Genomic DNA, 23,427 nt, shown 5'->3' with positions numbered 1-23,427 from the left:
ATGTTTTTTTGTTTTTGTTTTTTTTTATCATAACAGTCAAATGAGTGAAACATAATAATGCATTAACTTTAACACAAACCTATAGTGTGTCCCTTTTAAATGGAAATCCACATCATGCACAACCTGATCGATCATAGTGCGGCAAATATATCAATAATGTTCTAAAAGAGGCCAAAAAGAAACCAAGACAACGTTTACCTCCATTTTCAAATTATTGGCTCCAATATGGAACATTTTTCAACGCATTTTAAAATGTGTGGCTGACATAATTCCCTGGCCAGGTATTAACAGAACAGAAGAGAACATAGTTTATTCGACTTAAACCATTACGGTTTCTCATGATAAAGATATACACATTGATAAATACTATTGTTAAGCAATAAGCAGAACACGGGTATGACTTGCTACATATGACGTATAAACAAAATGATAATTAAATATAAAGCAATGCATGGGTTCATAAATTAAACAAAAGGACAAATACTAATATTTCATCACATCATGAATATATTATGCAAAGAAAACAATAAAATCATACAGTGTAGTTCAATATGTTATTTCTTATTCTATATGCATCTCTATTAAATGTGGCAAGATAATAAAGTTCGTTTCTTCTTTTATAATTAAACAGTGAATTTATTTTGAAAACACTTGGATTTATCAAATAAAACGTTTTAGAGTGTCATAAAGTGCACATTTAAACAATAAAAAATGGAACTCATCTTCAATGCCATTTGAGTTGCACACTTGGCATAAACGGTCATGCCTTGCAGTACGGTTTCATCAGCATCTTCCGGTTTTATTATTAACCGATGTCTAGCCTGACCTCAACAATGATTCATCAAACAATTTAGCAACAACTTGAACTATGACGCCACGATGTTTCATAAAAAATAATTGCGCAACAGCGCGGCCTATGAGGACATGAAGGTTGATAAAGCTTTCCCACTATTAAGAGTCAATGAGTGACTATTATGCGTCTTATTTCAGTATATGATGACTCAAACATTACACAAGTTAAGGACACTATAAAAAGCAGGTCGGGGATTTCACATTATCAAATTGCACGCTGTTTCTCGATCATTTTTGCTGACTTTTATCAAAGAGTAATCAAGTGTTTATTACTTGACTGCAGGTTGAACAATATTCATAAAGCATATCTTATGTTTAAAGTTTGTTTTATCTTTTTAATCCAAAAGCTATGTCTATGTTCGATAAACATTTTCAGATTGGAACTTCCTCATGACAAGTATAAATGAATATTTGATCGATAGACGTTCAACCATTGATTACATTTCAATGGAAAAGATCAGATATGTCATACCTAGTATTCATACTAACTAGCTCATTAAATCAAATGCGTTTACATTATAAGGATTATGGTTTTAACATTTATTTTAAGTTTTGGATTGTGGAATCTTATTGATAGTTAAGGTATGCTAAAAGAGTTAAACATGTTTTTCTGTTTTGTTTCGATGCCTTTATAACTTAATGGTATTTTATTAAACCAAACCGTATCAAAACAACAGTTTTAATCAGAATAAGATCAAGTAAGTAACCGTTATAGGAAACCAGACAAACAGCAAATACGCAAGTTTTAAGGTATCCAACCAACAAACTTAACATTGTTCTCTGATAGCTCCCTTAGAAATACTGCTCGTTTGTTATGCCTTGTGAACACGTATAAAAAAGGTATAAAAGGAAAGGTAATTGCTTATTGATTACTTATAACTTATTGAATACGGTATGAATGACCGAAAATACCTTTATATGAATTAATATACAAAGTGTATGTTTGAAAACTATTTTATTGAACCAATTTAAGTTATATACATATCAACTTATGGACATTTTACCCGGAAAATACAGCAATATGGACATGATTTCTCTGCCGTAATAATGGATGTGCCAGTTATCCGTAATGAGACAACTACCGGTAAAATGTACTTGTACCGGTAACAGACGAGTATCAACACGCGATTTCGTATGCAACAATTCAAAATGGGTTACTTCTAAACGATTGTTATAATGCCACATCTGATTGGAGTACCTCGGGCCTATACTAAACAATACTGTGTCATTATGGTCAGAGGGCATACCGACCTCGTTTATTCAACTCTACGTAACTAGGCAACCTGGGCAACCGCCCATGCAGCCTGCACGGGGTCGTATTTTTCGATTCGGGCCGGAAACACATAATTCATTTTTTCTTGCATATAGTCTGGCAACGAATGTGTCAAACCTTTCATCGCGGTGTTTATGAAAACAATACTTGGTTGCTTAGACGATTTTAAACAGAATTCAATTAAAGCCTCGCATCACCTCGGTAAATTCGATATATTTATGATGGCGTCAATATATTCAAATGTGCTAGTAATAATACATCGGGGTCTTTTTTGTGTCATAATTAGTACTAAACATATTGTTGTTATTCGCATTCCTGTCGTATAATGATCGCTAGTAGTTGCGGCCATATTCATCCGATTTCTCACTATGGATGCCTCAAGAAATATTGGCGGTGAGAGCTCTCACTGTCTCGATTCGGACCACAAATTCTTGATAAAACGTAGCTTACCGCAGGTCGATTTTCACGGCCTCGGCATGAATATAACTTTTCACGCCATTTCATTTTTTTCTTGTCCAAAATGATGTTTGATGCTTCAAATTATTATCCAATTCAAAACAGTATCATAAAGATGGTTTCAGACGAAAATGTTTTGACGGCCGTTACCCTCTGTTTTTGGCCCTTTTAGTGAGATAAACCATTTGCTTTCATACCCAGGCCTACAATATCGACCTCAAATGATGTACTAACTTTAAACTAATGATATGTTAAAACACCAAGTTAATGAAGTTAAAAATATGAATTATGCCAAGGCAGATGTTATCGACCATAAAGGATGTATTTACCCTATAATAATGATCTGTTAAAACATCAAATTACAGCGGTTAACCATATGTTTATATGCCAAGGCAGATGGTAACGAACACAAAGGGTGTATTAACCCTATACTAATAATCTGTAAAATGATAACATGCAAATACACGTGTTTTCGTTTTAAAACTAAAAATGAGAGTCAATGTTAAGGAGTCAAAGTAAGGTGAAGGTCCATGCTTATTTGTAATAAATAGTGTATATTTGAATCTACTGGCGACCATATTTGACGTCATCTCGAATACCTCGAGCTCACCAAATGAGTTTATGTAACGCACAATCATCCGAATCCAATACACAAATCAAACTGCATCAATTGATGTATTATAAAACGTTAATTGTTTTGACACATTCTGATAAACTTTGTTATGAGAGTTGTTTTAAGGAAATTCAAAACAAAAACCTGAGTCGATGTTATCTCGACATCTATAGTATAATGCGTTTTAAGGTCAATTGCTTTTTATGAACGCTTGGCTAAATCTTAGGAAAAATATTTCTTTATCATTTTGTCACATAAAGTGGAATTAAAGCTGCTCTCTCACAGATTATATCGTTTTTTACAAAACAAAATTATTTGTTGTCTTGGAAAGAGCAAATTTTTGAGTAAATATCTTCAAACCAATGATAAAAGATTGCTGACAAAAGATCAGATCGCAGATATTCATATTTCCGTTCGAAAATTAATGTTTAATGGCTTAAACCTAACGGTTTTAAGAAAAAATGCATATAACACCAGTTTTTGAAATTGAATATAAAAATCTACGATCAATTTTTTTGTCAGCAATCTTATATAACTTGTTTCCATGGATTTTCGCAAAAAATGGCTTCTTCCAAGACAAAAACTAAAAAGTTGTCAAAACGTTCAATCTGTGAAAGTGCAACTTTAAGGGACGTTCTTACAAACATTTTCTCATTCAGCCGTATGTCCTACCGGGTTCAGCGCAGACATTCATCGAAATGGCTTTTGTTATTTGTACCACACACGCAATGACTACACTTGGGATGAGGCTAGAAGTCTCTGCTCAAGTCATCCTGGAGCTACTCTTGCTAAAATCACGGACTTCAGTGTCCATCAAACTATAATGGACTCTGTTAAAAAGCATGGTTGGTACTAATTTACTATATGAATATTAAGCTTTTTACATTTGTGTGACTTATAAAAACATAATATTGTTTTGTTGTTTTCTGTTGTTGTATTTTGATTGTTCGCTATCAATCTAGGAAATGAATTACAGGATATGCTTTTTGGATTGGTGCGACGGATCGTTCTAATGAGGATGATTTTTACTGGTTAGATGGGACGTCTTGTTGTGGCGAAGGATTTTGGGCGAAAGAAGAACCAAATAATGTTAATGGAAATGAAAACTGTGTCCAAATTTGGAAAGACGAAGACCGGGAAGGCTTTAACGATAACACTTGTAGTAAGAAATTTGGCGCCATATGCATGATGAAAGGTAAGTTTGAATTCGAATACGTCAAATTCATTATAAATGTTGAATTTTTGAAGTGGTATAACCCACATAATTTCCTTTTGTATTTATTACTTTAATATTTGTCTTGGTCTGTCAAACTTTAATTGGCCGTGGTACAGATCATTTAAACATCAGCCTTATCGGAAAACATTAATGGATATATTTATTGAACGCTAAGATTATACTTTACCCAAAAGTGCACATACTTCTTTGTTTTGCACATACTTCTTTGTTTTGTGCTGTTCTTCTATGTTTCTTGTCTGTGATGTTGTGTTCTATGTCTTTAGCGTTTGCCCAGTGCCACTAAACTGGGTTTATGTTTAAACTTTTTGCTACTGAGCTTGTTTCTGTAGCTTTTTGCATAAATATTGAACTTCGTCCAGCTGATCAATTATGATTCTCCAGTGAATTATACGCAATTGAATATTTTGATGTGTTTTTTTTTCATTGGTATAATACACCTAGTAATATTCCTATACATTCTTTAATGAATTGACCGATTTACACGCGCAACACAGGTCTCATGACCATCAACTACATATATAGGATGACAATACCATTTATGTACTAGACATTAAACAACATTTTAAATAAAGTTACGGTTCTTATAAGCCATATAAAATTGATTGAAAGTTACCACTATGTGTTCGATAACGTCAAATAAATCACGTGTATCAATACAAACAATGTGGTGAAAATAAAATCAGTAAGAAGTACATCAAGTTAAATCCAGCATGGTTAAATATGTTCTATTTGCTCACAGTATTCAACGGGGTTTAAAAAACAAACAAATGAATTAGTGTTATTGATAGCATTAAATATGTAAGGACATTGTGAGTAGTTTTTCTCCTAGAATTTCTGTATCAACACTCAAATTGACCCAATTATGCTTTAAGTTTAAGTGTATTTGCCATGTCATTTGTATGTGTAAATAACATGCCTGTGGCACGCTTTAATGTGTTGCTATTGTTGGATCAATGTTACAGATTATAATAATCTAGTTTGTCATAAAACATATGTTGAAAACGCACATAAGCTAGAGATCTAAAATTATCAAATATGTGTTACAATAACAAATGTTTCAAATACAATTAAAATGAAAACACAACAATATCCAAAACAAATATAGAAGGAATCGAAAAACGACACAATGCTGTTGATAGCTAAAAAGGAAAATTACCTCTGAACCAAAGTTGCAGTTATTTACAGAACAGAACATAATTTTATTAGACGTTTACCATCACAGTACATAGTCAAGTAATATCAAACACATTTTCAAATACGAATTCAACAAGTCACATAATACAGAACCGATGTAGGTTGAATACAAATAGAAATAAAAAACGTTGTCATGAGCAAATGCAAATAAATGCATACATACATAATGTGAGGATGAGCATATTATACTAATTATCATAGATAACCTGTGTAGTGTAAAAATAACGCCATAGATCTAATTCGTTTTAAGTTAACAGCGCATCAAAATTGTCAAGGTTAAACTGTTTATGTTTATTGTTGTCGGTGAATTGGACATGCAAGAGAATACATTGGAAACTATCATTTTAGTCGACAATTGTCACTTTTAGATAGCTAACAAAAAGCCTGATGAAACCTTTATTATTCGTGAATACAAACAAATATGCTGGCCAAAATCGACATTGTGACTTTATACAAATGCATTTTTAAACGCACTATGCAGAATAGAAAATCAAAAATTGAATATGAATATCTTAAAATACTATATGATTTCACTACCAAATCAAAATCGTAGATAACTGTATACATAACATGACATGCTATCAAAATAACTACATGTTTACATTATGGAAATCTTGTATCTCTTTCATTGACAAAGGCATACAAAATCATACTTGAACGTTTATTTGTTGTTTACGGCGATTGCCTTTTTCTTTTGAACCTTTCTTGAATTTAAGAATGTGAGACATATTCCCACTGCGTGCAGCACAGCTGTTACACAAGTGAAAACACTATTTGTAACAAATGCGACGGAGACAATATCTACTTCAAACGGACACATTCGAATACGATGTGCGAGCGTAAGTGAATCTTACTTATACGCATTTTCATATTACGTTAACAAATGAAATATTATTTTTAAATCTTAACTACACTAAAACTATGTTTAAACAAAGCTATTCAGTACAGCAAAGCACGTAGATGAATATACAATGTACATACACCTGATTCTAAAACTTAAGTTGTAAATTCATTTTATATTAAAGTGACACTCTTATTCAAAATCAATACATACACTTGTATAACAAACATACATTTTGAGTGATAAACCTACTTAACTACTTACTAAATAATGCATTTATGGAAAATATCAATTACTGATAACAAGATTTTAACAGTGAATTTAATAGCAGAAAACGTAAAAATATTAAACGATTAGTGAGTGTTAAAAAATTTACTGTGAATTTCAATCGTTTCATAAGTTAGAAATGCCGTGTTTCTTTCACGTTTCTTTCATATTTACTCGATACCTTCATAAAAATGTTTTCGACATGAATTCAACCTTTTTGGTATTTTAAAACAATTTTATCAATAGTGGTTAATCTTATGTGGGAGTTAGAGTTCATCTTTAAATATTGTATTAGAGATGTTTTAATATTTATTCAGGTATGTGCGCATGATATAACCACCTTTGTTGACCGGGCAAATGTGGCGGTGACTTAGTGAAAAACTGCCAATGCTCTGTCGGATTTCATAAAGTTTCAAAAGGAACCTCTGAAACTTCCTGCCAATGTATAGCATATTTCTACATAATCGAATATTTTGTATTATAAGGGTTGACAAGAGTGTATAATATAGAAAAGTCCTGAAATAGCCATTGTTTTAATGTTCCGTTGAAAGTTAAGTGGCATATGTCTAGCATTATTATTTTTAACTTGTCGCTTCACTTAATGTAGCCTGACATTACTTGTAGGAAATTAAAAGACATGTTTAGAATTCTAGTAGCAATCGTGACCGATGCATATATTACTTGAAAGTCATGCGAAATATTTGATTTTTTTGTGAAAACACTATCATATGTTCAACAAAAATACGCATTCATTTTATTGTATTCATCTTTTTTTCAGTAAACAGCAACAACACAGCTTCTATTGAAACATGTGCAATGACATTGTACAACAGTAATGGAAAAGGTAGAAGTGCCGAGTCAAACACTACGTCAAAGGCGTGTGATTTTCTACAAAACTTCTATGGCAACTTCCATCCCTCTAGACTTAAATACGATTTCGTCTCATCCTTCCGTATAGATGCGTCTGGATGGTGTACAAAGCCGGGATACATAAAAGAAAGTCACTTTGGTGTAACCGATGCAAAGTTTGTCGTTGTTAAGCGAAGCGTAATAGGTTCGTTTTGTTCGAAACACTTGGTCTTGGTTATAACATCACACACGACGCCAATCATTTGAATTATCCTAAACGGTAGTCCAGCAATTAATAATATAAATTTTATCTTAGTTATACATTAATGACCAAACACAAACATAGACTCATACAGAGACACACAGTGACACAAGACAACATACACATATTACACAAATAGTAATAAATGTTAGGGTTACTAGGAGTGAGGTGTGGCCATTAAACTAGTTTAAGCCCCCAGTAGACTCGTGCTTCAGTTAACCGATGCTTCACTAGCCGTTCCATGGCATTAATCACATCGTTAAACGGTAAAGCAATTTTGGTGAGGGTTTGTTTTAGGTGTTTGTATTTGTGTTAATATGCTTGTGTCTCTAGTTTATTGTCGTATGGGCCCTTGCCTTCTACTCCTAAACAGGGCTTATTTTTGAATTTCTGACCACCGGGCTTGTCCATGTAGTTAATTGTATTACTTGAACGGTCAATAAGTAGTTACCTGTTGGTCAAACCGACTCAAGCTCGACCACACAATTATTCCAACATTTATGAAAAGAAGCAAAATTAAATTTTGAAGCCTCATTGGATGTCTGTTTAAAGTAAAAACCATATGGCTTTTAACATATACCTATTTAAATACGTTTCTAAACATTCAAATACAACGTTCACAGTTGTTGTTTTTATATTTTAGGCTCTGATGTACAGATAACGGAACACCACGTTTTGAATGATACAAACCAAAGTCTTGCGGCCATGGAATTATTTACAACGAAGGCCAATTTAAGTATTGCAAGTGTCAGTTATACCTTACGTGATGGTGAGAGGTAAGATTTATTTTGTAATTGAACCAAAAAAAGAGCTATGGCAGTTTTTGTAAAAGTAGTTTTAGATGAGAAGGTTAATGTTAAGAATTTATTTTTATTCTCCGAACTTTTCAGGCTGTGTGTGCAGTTTAAAGTACATTCTGGCGGCTATGTCGTTAGTAAGAATGAGTATTCCATTGATGACCCACCACGTCCATACGACAAACCTCGAGCGACCCGAGAGCTCTGTTATCGTTTCGATTCGTCGTCGCCAGTGCATTGTCAAGAAACTCATGAGTGTTCCTTTGAACCTCTAGAAATAAGAGATCGTATTACGCGAAATCCGGTTATACCCGTTAAGTTCAGAGGGTGGCAAGATCCGATTCCTGAAAACGGAAACCAAGAACATGCTTCTGGAATAGAATCATATACAATAACGGTTAATGAGGTAGTTCCGCCGAATGGTACACTTGGGTCAAGCATTTTTTCTACGAAAGTGAATGCATCGGTTTCAAATGTGTATCTGAATCTAACATCTGACACCACTAAACTATACTGTATATCAATCGAAACGAAAGACGTCGCCGATAACATCCAACAAGCTAGAAGATTTGTATTGTATGATAAAACGTCTTCCGTTGAGTCATTGGAAGAAGATCTTTTCTTTATAACATCAGCTTCAAAACAAACTAATCATGATTGGCAAACACACCACAATGACATTTGTATTGAATGGGAAGGGTATTTTTACAACAAATTTTATATGAATAACAAGCTGCTAAACCCTGTTACGCCCGCACCATTCAATCTGATACCAATAGACAGTGTGTACGAGCAGAATAAAGGACTTTTGCCAGTTTCAGGAACGACAAATGTTGATGGAATCATCCAGTTTAACTTAAATTGGTTACGATTTGATCGCTTTGGTTTCAAAGGTTCATATGAACAAGCGGTTCAAAATTTTACGAGGCAGCGCACTTGCAAAAGTCTTAATATGTCCGACGGTGACACGTTTGTGTTTCATGTTGATGCAATAGATATTGTAAACAACTCACTTGTGAGAAACAGAACTGTGTTCATAGATCGAACAATTCCTAATGTAAACAATATCTACTTGGTAAAGAATGGCGAACATATGCTGTTTGTACATGATAGCACAGAACTTTCAACAATGTTGCTGTATTTTGAAGCGTTTGATATCCATAGTGGGGTGCAAAACGTTTTGTGGAAACTAGAAACAAGCGATAGATCTCTTACACTCGGAGACGGGGCGATCGGTGCTGTCACATTAGATGTAATTATGCATAATTGCTTTTATCTTGTAACGATAAAAAAGGTAATTATATCAATTAGATGATACACAATTTTCGACGTAAATACTTTATTCGCTAAAGATATGTATCTTTTCAGTCTGACTGCGGAAACGAAAGTGCAACTTGTTATTGTCCCTCCATAGGAAAATGTGAACATTTTAACTACACTGTATCATTAAACAAACTTCAAGCTCTAGGAACCAACAACGGAAATCACAACAGAAATTACGTGTTTACACTTTACGTAACAAACCACGCATTGCTTACAAGTGTTGAGTATTTAGACATTTTGGTCGATGGCTCGCCACCAGAAAAGGGTGTTGTGTTCGAAGGTAAGTTATTCGTATATATTTTGATACTTGCTGACAATTTGTTTAAAGTTATCCAGATTAACAATATAATTTTGGAACAGGGTAGTAAAACGAAGTACAGTCCAACCCCGAACTTCTAGGGAATCTGGAACCTCCGAAAATTCGAGCCAAGTGGAAATGTTTCAAATAGGTCCTTTACATCCAGGTCGAACTAATGAGAAATTCGAGCCATGCGATTTCCAGCCAATTGGGTTTGACCGTAATATATTGCTGGTTCCTCGTTGAGTGTCTGTTGTCTATGCTCCTTGTGCCTTTAACAAGATCATGCTTACAGTTACGCTGCTAAGCCTCACACTATATTGCAGGTGCATCTGGTGCCAACGAGGTAGATTATACCAGTGATACGGAGTTTCTTGTTAACTGGCATGGCTTTATCGACCACGAAAGCGGCATCAAGAAATATATCGTTGCTATAGGAGAGATGCTTGAATGCTGAAGAGTTGATGCTTGACAAAGATATCTCAACAAACATAAGTTTTGTTCAAAAAAAGGAAGTACTTTACACCGAAACAACGACAAAATTTTATGTAAATGAAACAGGAACTTTCTACACAAGTGTCATTGCATTTAACAATGCTTTGAATCCTTCACAAGTGTCATGTTCTGACGGTATAACACGTGACACGTCCAAACCTGTTATATTCAATGTGACCATTCAAAACGCGAGAGCGTCTGAGTCCATATATTGCTTAAATGATAGACCATACCTTATTCGTTCGGACTTGACGGTTATTAATTTAAATTCAAGTTCTAAAAGTTGTAAAAACATATGCAAGAGCGTAACCACAGATGTTGACGACTTTCTCATTGCATTGCCTAATAAAAAGCTAGAAGAAGACGCAACTATTTCAGATTTTTTATGCCGTAATCTTCAAAAGCACAGTACGACCGATTTCCTTTTGAACCCCACGATAACTTTGCTTTGTCATTTGAATGCAAAGAAGACATTTCTCAAATTGATGACTTTTACGTAGGCATGTCTACATCAAGAGGCAAGCAAGCTATGCCAGACCTTGTTGATTTTCGTTCAACCAACCGACGAAAGAAGTTTATATACAGGCACGCAGCTATTGGTTCCGACGAACCGTTTTTTATCGTAATAAAGGCTGTAAATAAGGCTTCAGTAGCGGCATATGTTACATTTGGACCGATGATTATTGATGAGACGCCACCATATGCAACTGATAAGCCATCTGTTACCGTCAAAGGAGATTTCATTTTCGTTGAATGGGCAAATTCTACTTTCGTTGATGATGAGCAAAAATCTCCTGTGGATCAAATATTTATCCAATTCGGTAAGGATTTCTCATTGCATTTGAATAGCGCTTGTTCAATAAACGACTATCAAAAATTACTTTATCTAATGTTGTGTTTTTACATTGATTGAATATATTTGTCTCTTTTTAGGGCATAGCAATAAAAAGGTCACACCTCTGCTTGAATGGAATATGTTTCATTCTATACCTTGTTTTGGCAACGCATTTTGTTTCAAGTACCCATTGCGTCGTCTGCAACACATCGATGCTCATTTCAACTATGGTTTTACCGCAACCATGATTATTTATAACAAGGCCGGACACTTTACCGAACATGAAACAGACACTTTTCACATTCCATCGAAATATCCTCCTGGGGCTGGAACGGTCAAAGACATCGATCCATCTTTTCTATTTGTAGCCAATCAAGAGGTTGACATTCATTTTACACCACATACCGTTTGTGCTGTTTGGTATGGATTTCAACACCACGTCAACCTAACGTTCGAAATCGGTGTTGGAATAAACGCATCAGTACCTGATAAGGTGCCATTTAGGAAGTCAGATACAAATGTTTCCTCTTGTCTCTCGTCACCAGATCTTAAGTTGGATACCTTCTATTTCTTCATTGTTAAAGCAACATGTCAAGCTGGAAGCACAATTTCTAGTTCAAATGGCGTCCGTATAATCCCAGAGAAACCGGCTATTCTTGAAGACGTTACTATTTTAACCCAGCCTAGATCATCTCCACGTTTTAGCATTTCAGAAACTAGTTCTTCAGTCTCCGTTTGTATTATTTCGGCTATAAATGTAGGGGCAAGATATGACCTTCATTTTACCGCTGCTGAAAACGTATCGGCATCCTTGAATGTCAATATTTCGGATGGTTTTATCACTCGCAAAACGAAATCTGAAAATACGATTACTCTCAGTTTTATTTCCTTCCTGCAAAAACCTTGTTTTCAGTTTCTCAACGTTACTCTAAGTAAGATACAACTCGAAGAAATTGGTCAAAACTTCACCAAGGTAAATGATTCAATATATATTGCCATTGACGATAGAGACGACATACACTACAGTGTTTATTATGAAGTAGCTGTTATGCAAATGTGTGAAAATGGAACTCTGTCTTGCAATGAAATTATACGACCATTTCAACGCACGAACCTTAAAAACGTTACAAAAATTGAAAATGTGCCACTTGTTTCTGGTGACAAGTACAGAGTGTGCTTGCGTATTTGTTCGACAATGCAGTGTTCAAAAAGTATACTGACGGACTATTTCGAAATCGATGTACATCCTCCATTCGGTGTAATACATCGTGCAAGCATTGAACAGTCTGGCAAGCAAGGTAGTTACTTCTTGTCTGCTGAATGGGAGTCATTTGTATCTGCAAGTGGAGTATCTGTTTACAAATGGGCCATATTTGAAGACAGCAGCAGTGCACAGCTTACAAAATGGGTTAGCTTCATTCCGCCAAACACATCTAGAATAGAGGTACCTATTTTCCTTATTTGTAAATGCAACATGTAGAAAAGTAAAACATAGTCAAGTCTGTGCTGATAATTTCAACGCCGAAACTACAGGAACAACCTCATTAGTCAAAAACTAAGATATGTATAGAGACACAAGATTAAAGGCCTAAACAACACTGAATGAGAGATACAAACTTAGACACCGCAAACAGACCACACACGTATAAATCACATTACAATGACACTAATCACTCGAACAGGATCTTGATAAAATTCAGGTTCATGCAAGTTTCCCTGTTCTTAGCTAGTTTCGTTAAATTTATGGTAGTTCATTTTACCATGTTTATAATATTTGCCAAAAACAAACGAGTTCGTAAAAACAATTTCAAACAAAAAAGACGAGTTAAAAATGTTGTGATTCTAAAACGTCTTGAAAAATTGACACAAAAAAAATGTTTATGTTCAAATGATATGATGTATTTGCTTTTTAGGTCAAACAGGTTGTTGATATCCCAGTGCATATTCACACGACGGTGCGATTTTGTATTCAAGCGTTTTCGTATGTCGGACTACACTCAACAACATGTAAACGCCTGTCTTCCTCTGGGTTTGGCGGGATGCATAATTCAGTAGTTTATGAGTTTGATAGGAACAATCAAAACTGGTCACGCATACAACAGGTAAGACTTCTTCATCACGTTTGAAACATATGTGCATTTGTAACTATACATAACTATGCTAGATTGATAATGATAATACGGCCAATGTAATCAGCATATATAATCCGGCCAATGTAATCAGCATGTACACGTTGTTTCAAGTTGATGCACAGTTCCGACTTGGGAGACATGTATTCGTTCATTCACGACAACGAAGTTAATTTTGGAAAAGCGAACACGGATATTGTTGGTGTTGTTATCAACTCTGAACACAGAAATTTTACATGGTATTTGATGACTGTCAGGCATGTGCCAACAGAATGCCGTTTTAGTCGAAACTGTGTTTATGGAACAATCAACAATGACAATGTATTTTACATTGATAAAGAGTTTTTGCAGCCAAGTACATTGTATTACACGTGCGTCCGTTCACCAAGAACAGAAGTAAAACGGGAGTTTTCGACAGAGATATTGAAAGAGCTTGAGGCCTGCAGTAACGGATTCATAATTGATGATGCACCACCCTCACACGGCATCGTTACTGTTGAAACAATAAACGGATACGTTAACAATAATGATCTACACGTTTCTTGGACTGGATTTACCGATGAAGTTAAAACGTTTCAACTAGGCTATCCCAGTGATATAAAGGAATATACTGTTGACATTGGTATGTTTTTATTATATTTTTTAACTAGAAATATTGATTTACCATGTTTTTATATTAGTTTGAATAAATGCATGTACAATTAAATTGTAGTGAGCCAGTCACAGAATAAAGGGTCAATTATCACCGCATTTGTTGGACTTAACGAACACGGGCAGTTTCCACTTCATGCTGCTTCCATAAAAGACGGAAATTCATTTTTTGTCACAGTCACAGGTATATTTAAGAGTATTACTTGATCTCTGTTTTTGTTCATCATAATGACCATAATAAACACAATTCAAACTACCGGGAATCCCAGTGTAGTCAAAGTGTGAAATATGAACCCTATTTGAGGCTGGGTTTAACTAGTTTATTATAACACAGCCTTGTAGGTAAATTAGGTAAATAATTGTGTGTCTGTTTGATCAACACCACTCTTATTTTCCAGCTCATGACTACGCAGGTTTTCAAACCAAATCTGTGTCTGATGAGGTTGTAATTGATCGTTCACCGCCGGCGATTGGAAAACTGATATTAAACAATCAACTGTTGAACAACAACACACTCATCGCAACATTCGACATTCATGTTGAGTTAGTCGACTTTACCGATTACGAAAGTGGCATAGATGGTTTTGAAGTATATATCAGCACAAAACCAGACACAGTGGATATATCTTCAATGCGAAGGTTTCATGAAAATACTTTTGATATCAGCCTACGATCTAGTCTTTTTCTTGAAGGGGTCGAATACTACATCCACGCACAGGTAATATTATCTTTTCGTGCGATTATAGCTCGTCTATTTTTCGAATTAAGTGAAGGTAGTGTGATAACCTTTGTCTCAATGACGTCATGCAAAAAACTATAAGGACCAGAAGATGTATTAATACGCTGTGGAAAAACTATTTTTCTAAATTATAGGCTATCAACAGAGCGGGATTAAGTTCTGCATTTTCAACTGCAAAATTCCAAGTGGATAGAACACCGCCTGAAGGAGGCCACGTATGTGTTGGAATGACAGATGTAACACTTATTATATAACGTTATCATTTCAAATTGTATATTTAATAGTAGAGGTATATAAAAAGGATAATGTAGGGTGAAATTCATACAATTAATAGTATATGTTGTCGAAAGTGACCAGGACAATTGTGATTCAAACAAGCCATTTTATCGATTAAATTAAGGGTAAGTGAAAAATAACCTTAGACATTAAACGACTGACGTATGACTGTCACAGCATGGGCAACACTAGTATCACCATGTTAACTTTGGGCGAAAGGGGACAAAATACTTGAACTGGTTTGCAATTTGCTTCCATGATGTATGTAATGGCTCAAAGAGTATTCTTTAACAAGTAGTACCTTTCTGATCAAGCATTTTATGCTCCCATACTTTTATTATATTTGGTTTATAAATACTCGAACTCGTACTCGTATGTTCGTAACTGCTGAAATATCTGTCATATTTAAAATTGTTAAAGGTTGATGCTGACTATCAAAAAGACTCTGATCAAATAAAATGTCAATGGAAAGACTTCTTTGACCCCCATTCCGATATCATGCACTACATGGTTTCGCTTGGCTCTAGCCGTTACGATCATGATGTGGCAGCGAGTGTAAACGTTGGCTTACAAACAAGTAAGAACACGTTATTTGTACTTTATATTACTTTGTGGCTACAACATATAATGATGGTATTCTTGTTTAGATCAAGTGTGACAAATATCCAGATTAAACTTTCTTTCAGGTCACATTTGGTATTTGCCATTAGCAACAGGTAGAAAATATTACTGCAACGTAATGGCTTGTAATAGAGCTGGACTATGCAGCAGTCGATCTTCAAATGGTATTATACTAGACAAATCGCCACCAATACCTGGAAAGGTTCGCGTAGGATCACGAGATCTGCACCTTCATTACCTATCTCAAAGGTATGCCATATAGTGTCTATTTGTTTTAGATAGATATGATTGCAGAGTTTACTGTGTCCATGTGCGTTTAGAACTAATAATAAGGTATTCGATGAACAATAACGCAATATTATGATGCCAGGTGATTCATATTATTTTGTTATCATTTGAAAAGGATGTATGTGTAGAGAAAGAATATATAAATATTATACCGATTGTAATATTGTAATCACGCTGTGTTATCATTGGAATATTGAAAAGCAGATAGTTCACTTTCGTTTTCAATTGACAAAAATAACAAAAAACAACAATATTTTATAACTTTACGTGTAATGTATGTTCTGTTTAATCTTTTACAAATTAGTTATCAGTAAGAAATGAACTTTCAAATGATACCCAAATAACATGAGGTCGCCAGGCATCAAAAATTAGCATTATAGCCAATGGCATATTAAAACGAAAATCTTATTTGAAAATCGAATACCGAAATATCGCATCATAGGATATAAGTACTTCATTTTCAGATCTCATGTCGAAATACATTGGGTTGGTTTTGGAGATCCGGAATCTGGAATAGAACGATTTGAAGTTTGCATTGGAACTTCTGAAGGCGTATGTGATATGTTGCCATCCTTCAACTCTCTTCTAAAAACAAGTTTCATAAGAACTAATATAAATCTCCCGATTCAGACCAAGTTGTATGTAATGGTGTGGGCATTTAATCATGTCGGACAGAATGTATCACAGATATCGCCTTTTATCTATATTGATGACACGCCACCTCAAGTTGTTTTAAAACCCAAGTTCAATTTGAACTTTGGTCGTTCGTCGGTGAATTCCTCTTTTGACTACCAGTGGGATAGATCTATCGTGGATATTTTCTGGGAGTTTACAGATGCAGAGAGTCATGTTGTTGATCAAACACTGTCATTAAAAACGCACCATGATGGCCACACACCTTTAGAAAATATTCAGATCGGTGCAGTTAATTCGTTTTCAATTACTTTGGATAAAAACAATTGGCTTAACAACGGCGATAAGTATTATATGTTTGTTTCCGCATGCAATGCTGCCGGACTTTGTTCAACAAGTCAAACAAATGAATTACTCATTGATGCTTCGCCGCCACACACCGGGGGATTTATGCAACCAATGTCCTGGAAAAACTACATAACCGCAAACAAAACGATGGTGAATGTAACCCTTTCTTGGTATGGATTTACTGATGAGGAATCCGAGATTAAAATGTACTACATCACAGTTAGTAGATCATATTCGGGTGAAGATATGTCAGAAGGAAAACTGAGCGTCATTCCTACAGACGATGGCAAAGAAATAACAGCATCGTTCACTCTAAACAATGAAATTATAACAAATGAAAAAATAGTGTTGACAATCTTGGCTGAAAATTATGCAGGCCTCAACAGTACTGCTGCAAAAGTCACCGTTGTTGCTGTCCAAACTGGAAATGTTAAATCCCTCTCGAAAGCACAAGGTTATTTCGAAATCGAGAAGCACTCGTGCGACGTACACTATTGCGATGGCTCATGTACTTGCGCGGTGTTCGGGCGGCCATGCCTTAGTGATGAGATACCCGAATGTTCAAGCAAGGCAGGCATCAAAACAAATGTAAATATTTCAACGGGATTTGTGAACGGTAACAGGTTTTTCACAAAGTCGTCAGCTTGCATTTATGGAAATTGGAACATTACCCACGAAAACACACCAATAGAAAGATCTCAATGGACAGTAGGAATATTCAACGGATCCGAACCAGGGGATGGAGTGTTTGACTTGAGTTCAGAGAGCCCTTGGATTGATGTTGGTAAAGAAAACAAAGGCATTTACTGTCTACCGGTCGGAAAAGGATTGAATACAATGTATGCTTATTCGCTGTATCTAAAAATATGGCTTTCTCCTACTACATTTGAAACATTTTCATCTAAGCCGTTAGCAGTTGATCACACACCACCTTCTATACGAAGGGGCCGATATATCAAGGATTCGAACATCTTTTGTCAATTGGATTTTGATGTCATTGATTGGACTGAAAATATCACCGCATGTTGGGATGGTGTATTCAGCGAACAACAAAGTACCATTACATATTACAATGTATCACTTGGAACAAGCGTCAAAGGTATTTAACAGCTCCTTTGTTAGATAAGTAGCTTTCTCATCTTCACAGTTTCGACTACTGTTATATCTATTAGGGTTTTAGCGTCAGCGTTTGTAGTCATTTGTAAGATAAGTACAAATCGTTGTTCCATGTTTCGTAATTTTGAATATACATGGTAACTTGTTATTTGAACATGGTCTTTTATACTCCAGGCAACGACATTGTCGAAGTATCAAACGTTGGATTATCTACGAATTTTACGGTAACTCGTGTCAGACTCGAGCCTGGAATCAAGTATTTCTTTACCGTAACTGCCGTGAACATATTAGGACTAAACTCACAAAAAAGTTCTGATGGGTTTCTCATCGATACTGATAATCCGATTCATGGTGTTGTATACAATACAGGTCGATTTATGGACAGTAGCTTCCAAGGAGAGGCCGATAGCTTAAATATTTCTTGGACAGGGTTTGTTGATCATTATTCAGGAATCCAAAGTTATTATGTTGCTTTAGCTGAAGTTAACGAAACGCTTAATCAAGGAGATTTTGTAAATGTTGGTTTGCAAACTACTTACTCGTTTCGGAATTTGATTTTGCAACACGGCCACGCATACATCAGTTACGTTAAGGCTGTTGATTCGGTAAAACACTACAGTAATGATTCTTCATCGCCCGCTATAACTATTGATACGACCCCTCCAGCTGGCTTTTATTGCAGATATTATAATGAAATAATGAGAGACACTTTTATGGTTGAAAGAGTACGTCTCATTGAATTTCCTTATTTATTTCGTAAAGACGGACTCTATCGAGCCATTGGTTATTTAGAAAGCGGTGTTAATGATTTCCGTGTAACGATTCAATCTGGATACTTACATATTTCCTTACCCATTGTGATCAATCATAACGGATCGATACATTTCGAGTATGATTTTTCACCATCCGAATCTTTGAATGAAACCTTATACATAAACATCTTCGGAAAGAATGCAACAGTTTACATGACCCTCTTTGAATGTAATGCAAAAGTTCAATCAAATGAAAATGTTGTAAGAGTTTCTCAGCTGGTTGGCTCGGAATTAGCTGTATCAGTGAATGTTGAAGACAAGGAGAGTAAAATAAAACAGGTATATATGAAAAATCACATTGCTTTGAAATACAAATTATGCAATTCCATTGTCAAGTTGGCAAAATTTTCATTTCAATGATTCATTTAAAAATCACATTCTTACCCGTGTTTCTTTTTTGTAGGTTCTGTTAGGTGTTGGAACATATCCAAATTCGTTTCAAATTGTTCCTCTCCATCAAGTTCACTGTGTAAACATTCATTTGTTAAACATCGATGGCGTTTCCCACAGCACACCATTATTCGTAACAGCAATCGTGGATAACCATGCTGGTTTAAGGTCAACCTTTTCATCGATACCGATCGTCGTTGACAGAACAGGTCCAGTGATATCGTTGTTGGAATTTAATACCATATCTTTCTTGGATACAGCTGCAAATGGGACTGTAGAAACAACAGTTAATATTTCTTGGAGTGCGATGGACAACGAATCTGGGCTAAAGTCATGTTATGTTGGAATAGGTAATTAAATGTTTATCTTCCCAGGCACTCGTCGCGTTTCCGAAATGCTGCTCTTTGAATCTTTTTGCAGCCGACAGTCTAAAACAGTAATGTTTACTTGCAAATATATTCTTATGTATTAAAATATGCATTGCCTTTGTAGGAATTCAATTTGATATACAGGATGATATATTGTTTAGAAATATAAATTGCAAATGAGAATTCGTCGAAATTGCGTGAAATCACAAAACAATACATTGTTGTGTTCGTAAATTTCAGGAAATACAGTAAATGATAACAACGTTTTAAAGGCTACGTATGCGCCGGGAACAATGTTTACAACAATCATGTTAAATTTAGCACATGGAACACGCATGATAGCGAATATAAGATGTGTCAACAAGGTAGAAATAGCTTCAGCTATGTCATCAAGCACCCAATATGTGTTGTATTCGAAACCAGACATGAACTCGGTGTATTTGAATGTAATCGCGGACAATGAAATGTCTACAGATTGCAACATGAAACACGGTTTCTCTGAAGGTCCTGTAAGCATTGCGCCAACTGCGTCGCCTACTTGTCCCCTTTATCTTCAAACGAACGACTCCTCGATTAAGCTTGAATGGTCTGGAAGGACTAATAAGCTATATATTCAACGATTTGAGTTCAAAGTAGCGAAGAACGAAAATGAAACGATTATAGACTGGACAAGCTGTGGTTTACATAGAATGGTCGACGTTGCTGGACTTTCCCTTCAATCTAATCAGATGTACACATGTTCTGTACGTGGGATTGATATACGAGGCGGTAGAAGTGATCCTCTGACGGCATTGGTCAAACCACGATGGTTTGTACCATCCTTAACAGGTACAAATGCAATCAGTACTGTTCTGTTTTCACCTAAGCTCATGATTCCGTGGTTGTCTTATTTTCATTCCGAGTTTATACCTATCATGTGTTTGACTTGCGAGTTTGTCGTATTTCTTTCAGCTGTAGAACAACTAGGAATGGTACTTTTTTAAAATAAAGATTACTTTATACATGGTTATAGTTTAATAATTTGTTAATGATGAGTTTGTGTTGCAAAAATGCTAGAGATAAAAAAATTCATTACTGTCATTTGTATTATTGTTGTGTTGTTTTTGATTTTCAGATAAAGCGATAACTGCTTCTTTTTCAAACAAGACGGTCTCTTTAAACTGGACGCAAGTATTTGCGGTAAAGTCAAACAATCCCTTCCTTTACGACGTCAGTGTGGGAACAAGAAAAGGATACAATGATGTCATCGATATTAAGAAGACAAGAGATGCCTTTGTTACTTTTCGTCTGCCTGAAAATTCTATCTTGGGTCCAGTTGGGAACGAACTCTTCATAAACGTTGTGTGCAAAGACATGCTTGGTTTATTCACAGTGTATGAAACAACCATTGCAGTTTTATAGAAAGAGTCCAGTTGGTTTAATTTTGTATTTGCCATATCGCCATGAACAAGTGTTGCATTATACAAAATTATCTGCAGTTAAGTTTTCCATCTGGTCATGGTATAGAACGTTAAATAGAAACTAGGGTTAGGTTAGACTTAAATATATAATAATATTGTTATATACCTTTTTTTAATTGTCATATTTATTTAAGATGTGTTTTTGATTATATTAAATTGAGGCTAGTTGGTGTATGTTCGATGGACGTCAATGTGTATGGAGTAGCTTCCGTTTGTTTAATTCCTGCAGTAGACTGACTTAACTATACTACACACGAGTGTGTGTTAGTTGTTATGACTTATGCTGTCCGTTATGCATAACTTGATTATAAGACGTAGTGTCAATTTTTAGTCGCCATAGTAAGAACATATTTTATGAAATATTAACAAAAATATACTGCAATTCATACACAGTGCGGGTCTGTAGTACCTTTCTTTATAAAGTTTCTTTTTTAAGCATAATGTTATGTTAGTTTGGTAAAATATCTTATAAAATTGTAATCTAAGAAATGGGCTGTATTTTACTATAGTATGATGCAGATTATCCTTACGCAGCTTAAGGCAAGTAGTATTCAATAAGATTTGAAGAAGTTGTGAAAATAGTTTTCGTAAAAGATCTACTAACCTCTCATGTTCCAAAGCTTACGATATACGGTGCTAAAACGTCGCGAACAACAGTTTCTCTATACGCCACATCCAAAAGTGGAGAAATATCACAAGTGGTCAGCGGTCGGAGACTATCAAATGCTCCTCATCAACACAATTAGTACATGCTTTAGATAGGCACAATATAGGTTGATGCCAAAAAAGCATTATCATGTTTATCTCATTTAACTATAATGTTCAAAACAAAATAAGCATATGATTTGTGTACAGTTAAAAAATAGCCTTTATAAATGTTTTTTTAATTAATAGCTATGCTATAATGGAGCATTTTCAACGCATTTTAAAATGTTGTGGCTCCAATGATTCGCCGACTTGGTAATAAGTTTCGATTAAATTGTTTAAATCGATTATACCAAAGTCATGAAGCTGGAAGAAGGTGCAGCTGCATGTGACGAAGTCTTTTTTCCCAACATTCCAAGAACATTCAAACTAATTATGTGTCTGCCTAGCTGTTGGTTCTTGCACTTGAGAAAGGATTTTCAGTTCACTGAGGCGGCTTAAGACCTGGAGTCGGACAGCAATGGGTGTCTCACAACTTAATGGTTTGGCACTTGCCTACCTCCACAGGAACAACATTTCTGTTAACCCTAAACAAATTCTTAAGTTATGGGACGCCACAGGACACCATCGCATAGCACTGGCATTCAAAATTAAAGTGACGATTTGTGAGATGTTTAGAAGTAGGTGTATGGTATTGGTAACAAAGCCTCATATAATTGTGACAGTAAATTTCTTCTAAATGCACATTTGTTTTGTCTAAATTTATGTAAACCGTTCAGAATTAACTTCAACTGTATCAAAAGTTATAGCACTAAAATGTTGAAATATTATTTTTCGGCGGGGGGGCATGCCCCCGGACCCCCCCCCCCATAGACCGTTCAGCCTGCCTCGGTGTTTTTTGAAGTCTGGCTACGGCACTGATACTAGACCCTTCGTTTGCAGCTTTGCTAGAGGTTGGTTTTAAATTGAACGTTTAACATTTAAATAAACATGACTTTTCTGGCCCGAAACAGTAAAACAAATATAGTCCAATAACTAGTTCTTATTTTATTCCTTGCCAAAGGCAAATGCATGTCAATATAGAGCGCGCCGACCTATCATATATTTCCCGTTTCTTTCGGTGCAACACGAACGTCTTAAACTCAATTAAGGAAGATGATCTAGCCATATAAAAGAACGTAATTCACGCCTTCAACTTCTTCAGAAAATGGTAAATTGGCCACTTTTTAAACGATTTATGGTCAGTGAAAATAAAACGAACGCAATTCATGATAACCACATATGGCCACACATCTTGATTTGAATTAACACCAATGGGAGTAAAGCTATAACGTTTTAACTGTATCTCAGGACAATCTC

The 23,427-nt window shown here is 35.3% G+C and overlaps 2 protein-coding genes across 2 annotated transcripts; both read left to right on the top strand.

Moving 5' to 3' along the window:
• The first annotated feature begins 4,017 nt into the window (after positions 1 to 4,017).
• Positions 4,018 to 10,851, top strand: LOC128202857 (uncharacterized). Its single transcript, XM_052904017.1, is given in 9 exon segments — positions 4,018 to 4,039; positions 4,171 to 4,389; positions 6,342 to 6,464; positions 7,051 to 7,176; positions 7,512 to 7,787; positions 8,488 to 8,620; positions 8,735 to 9,893; positions 10,010 to 10,244; positions 10,589 to 10,851. Coding segments are annotated over 9 exon segments (2,424 nt in total). The 3' UTR covers positions 10,720 to 10,851.
• A 1,210-nt stretch (positions 10,852 to 12,061) lies between these two features.
• LOC128203126 (uncharacterized) lies at positions 12,062 to 21,804 on the top strand. The gene is made up of 13 exons (XM_052904409.1): positions 12,062 to 13,036; positions 13,506 to 13,694; positions 13,836 to 14,343; positions 14,434 to 14,556; positions 14,771 to 15,090; positions 15,246 to 15,326; positions 15,808 to 15,964; positions 16,074 to 16,257; positions 16,761 to 18,376; positions 18,568 to 19,484; positions 19,609 to 19,945; positions 20,204 to 20,791; positions 21,078 to 21,804. The coding sequence occupies exons 1-13, from the start codon at positions 12,641 to 12,643 to the stop codon at positions 21,362 to 21,364; spliced, it is 5,703 nt and encodes a 1,900-aa protein (XP_052760369.1). The 5' UTR covers positions 12,062 to 12,640; the 3' UTR covers positions 21,365 to 21,804.
• The last annotated feature ends 1,623 nt before the right edge of the window (positions 21,805 to 23,427 follow it).

The sequence above is a fragment of the Mya arenaria genome, chromosome 9 (assembly GCF_026914265.1).
Source record: "Mya arenaria isolate MELC-2E11 chromosome 9, ASM2691426v1".
Taxonomy (NCBI): Eukaryota; Metazoa; Mollusca; class Bivalvia; order Myida; family Myidae; genus Mya; species Mya arenaria.
The sequence above is the reverse complement of the archived record's forward strand: the minus strand, read 5'-3'. Positions and strand labels throughout refer to the sequence as shown.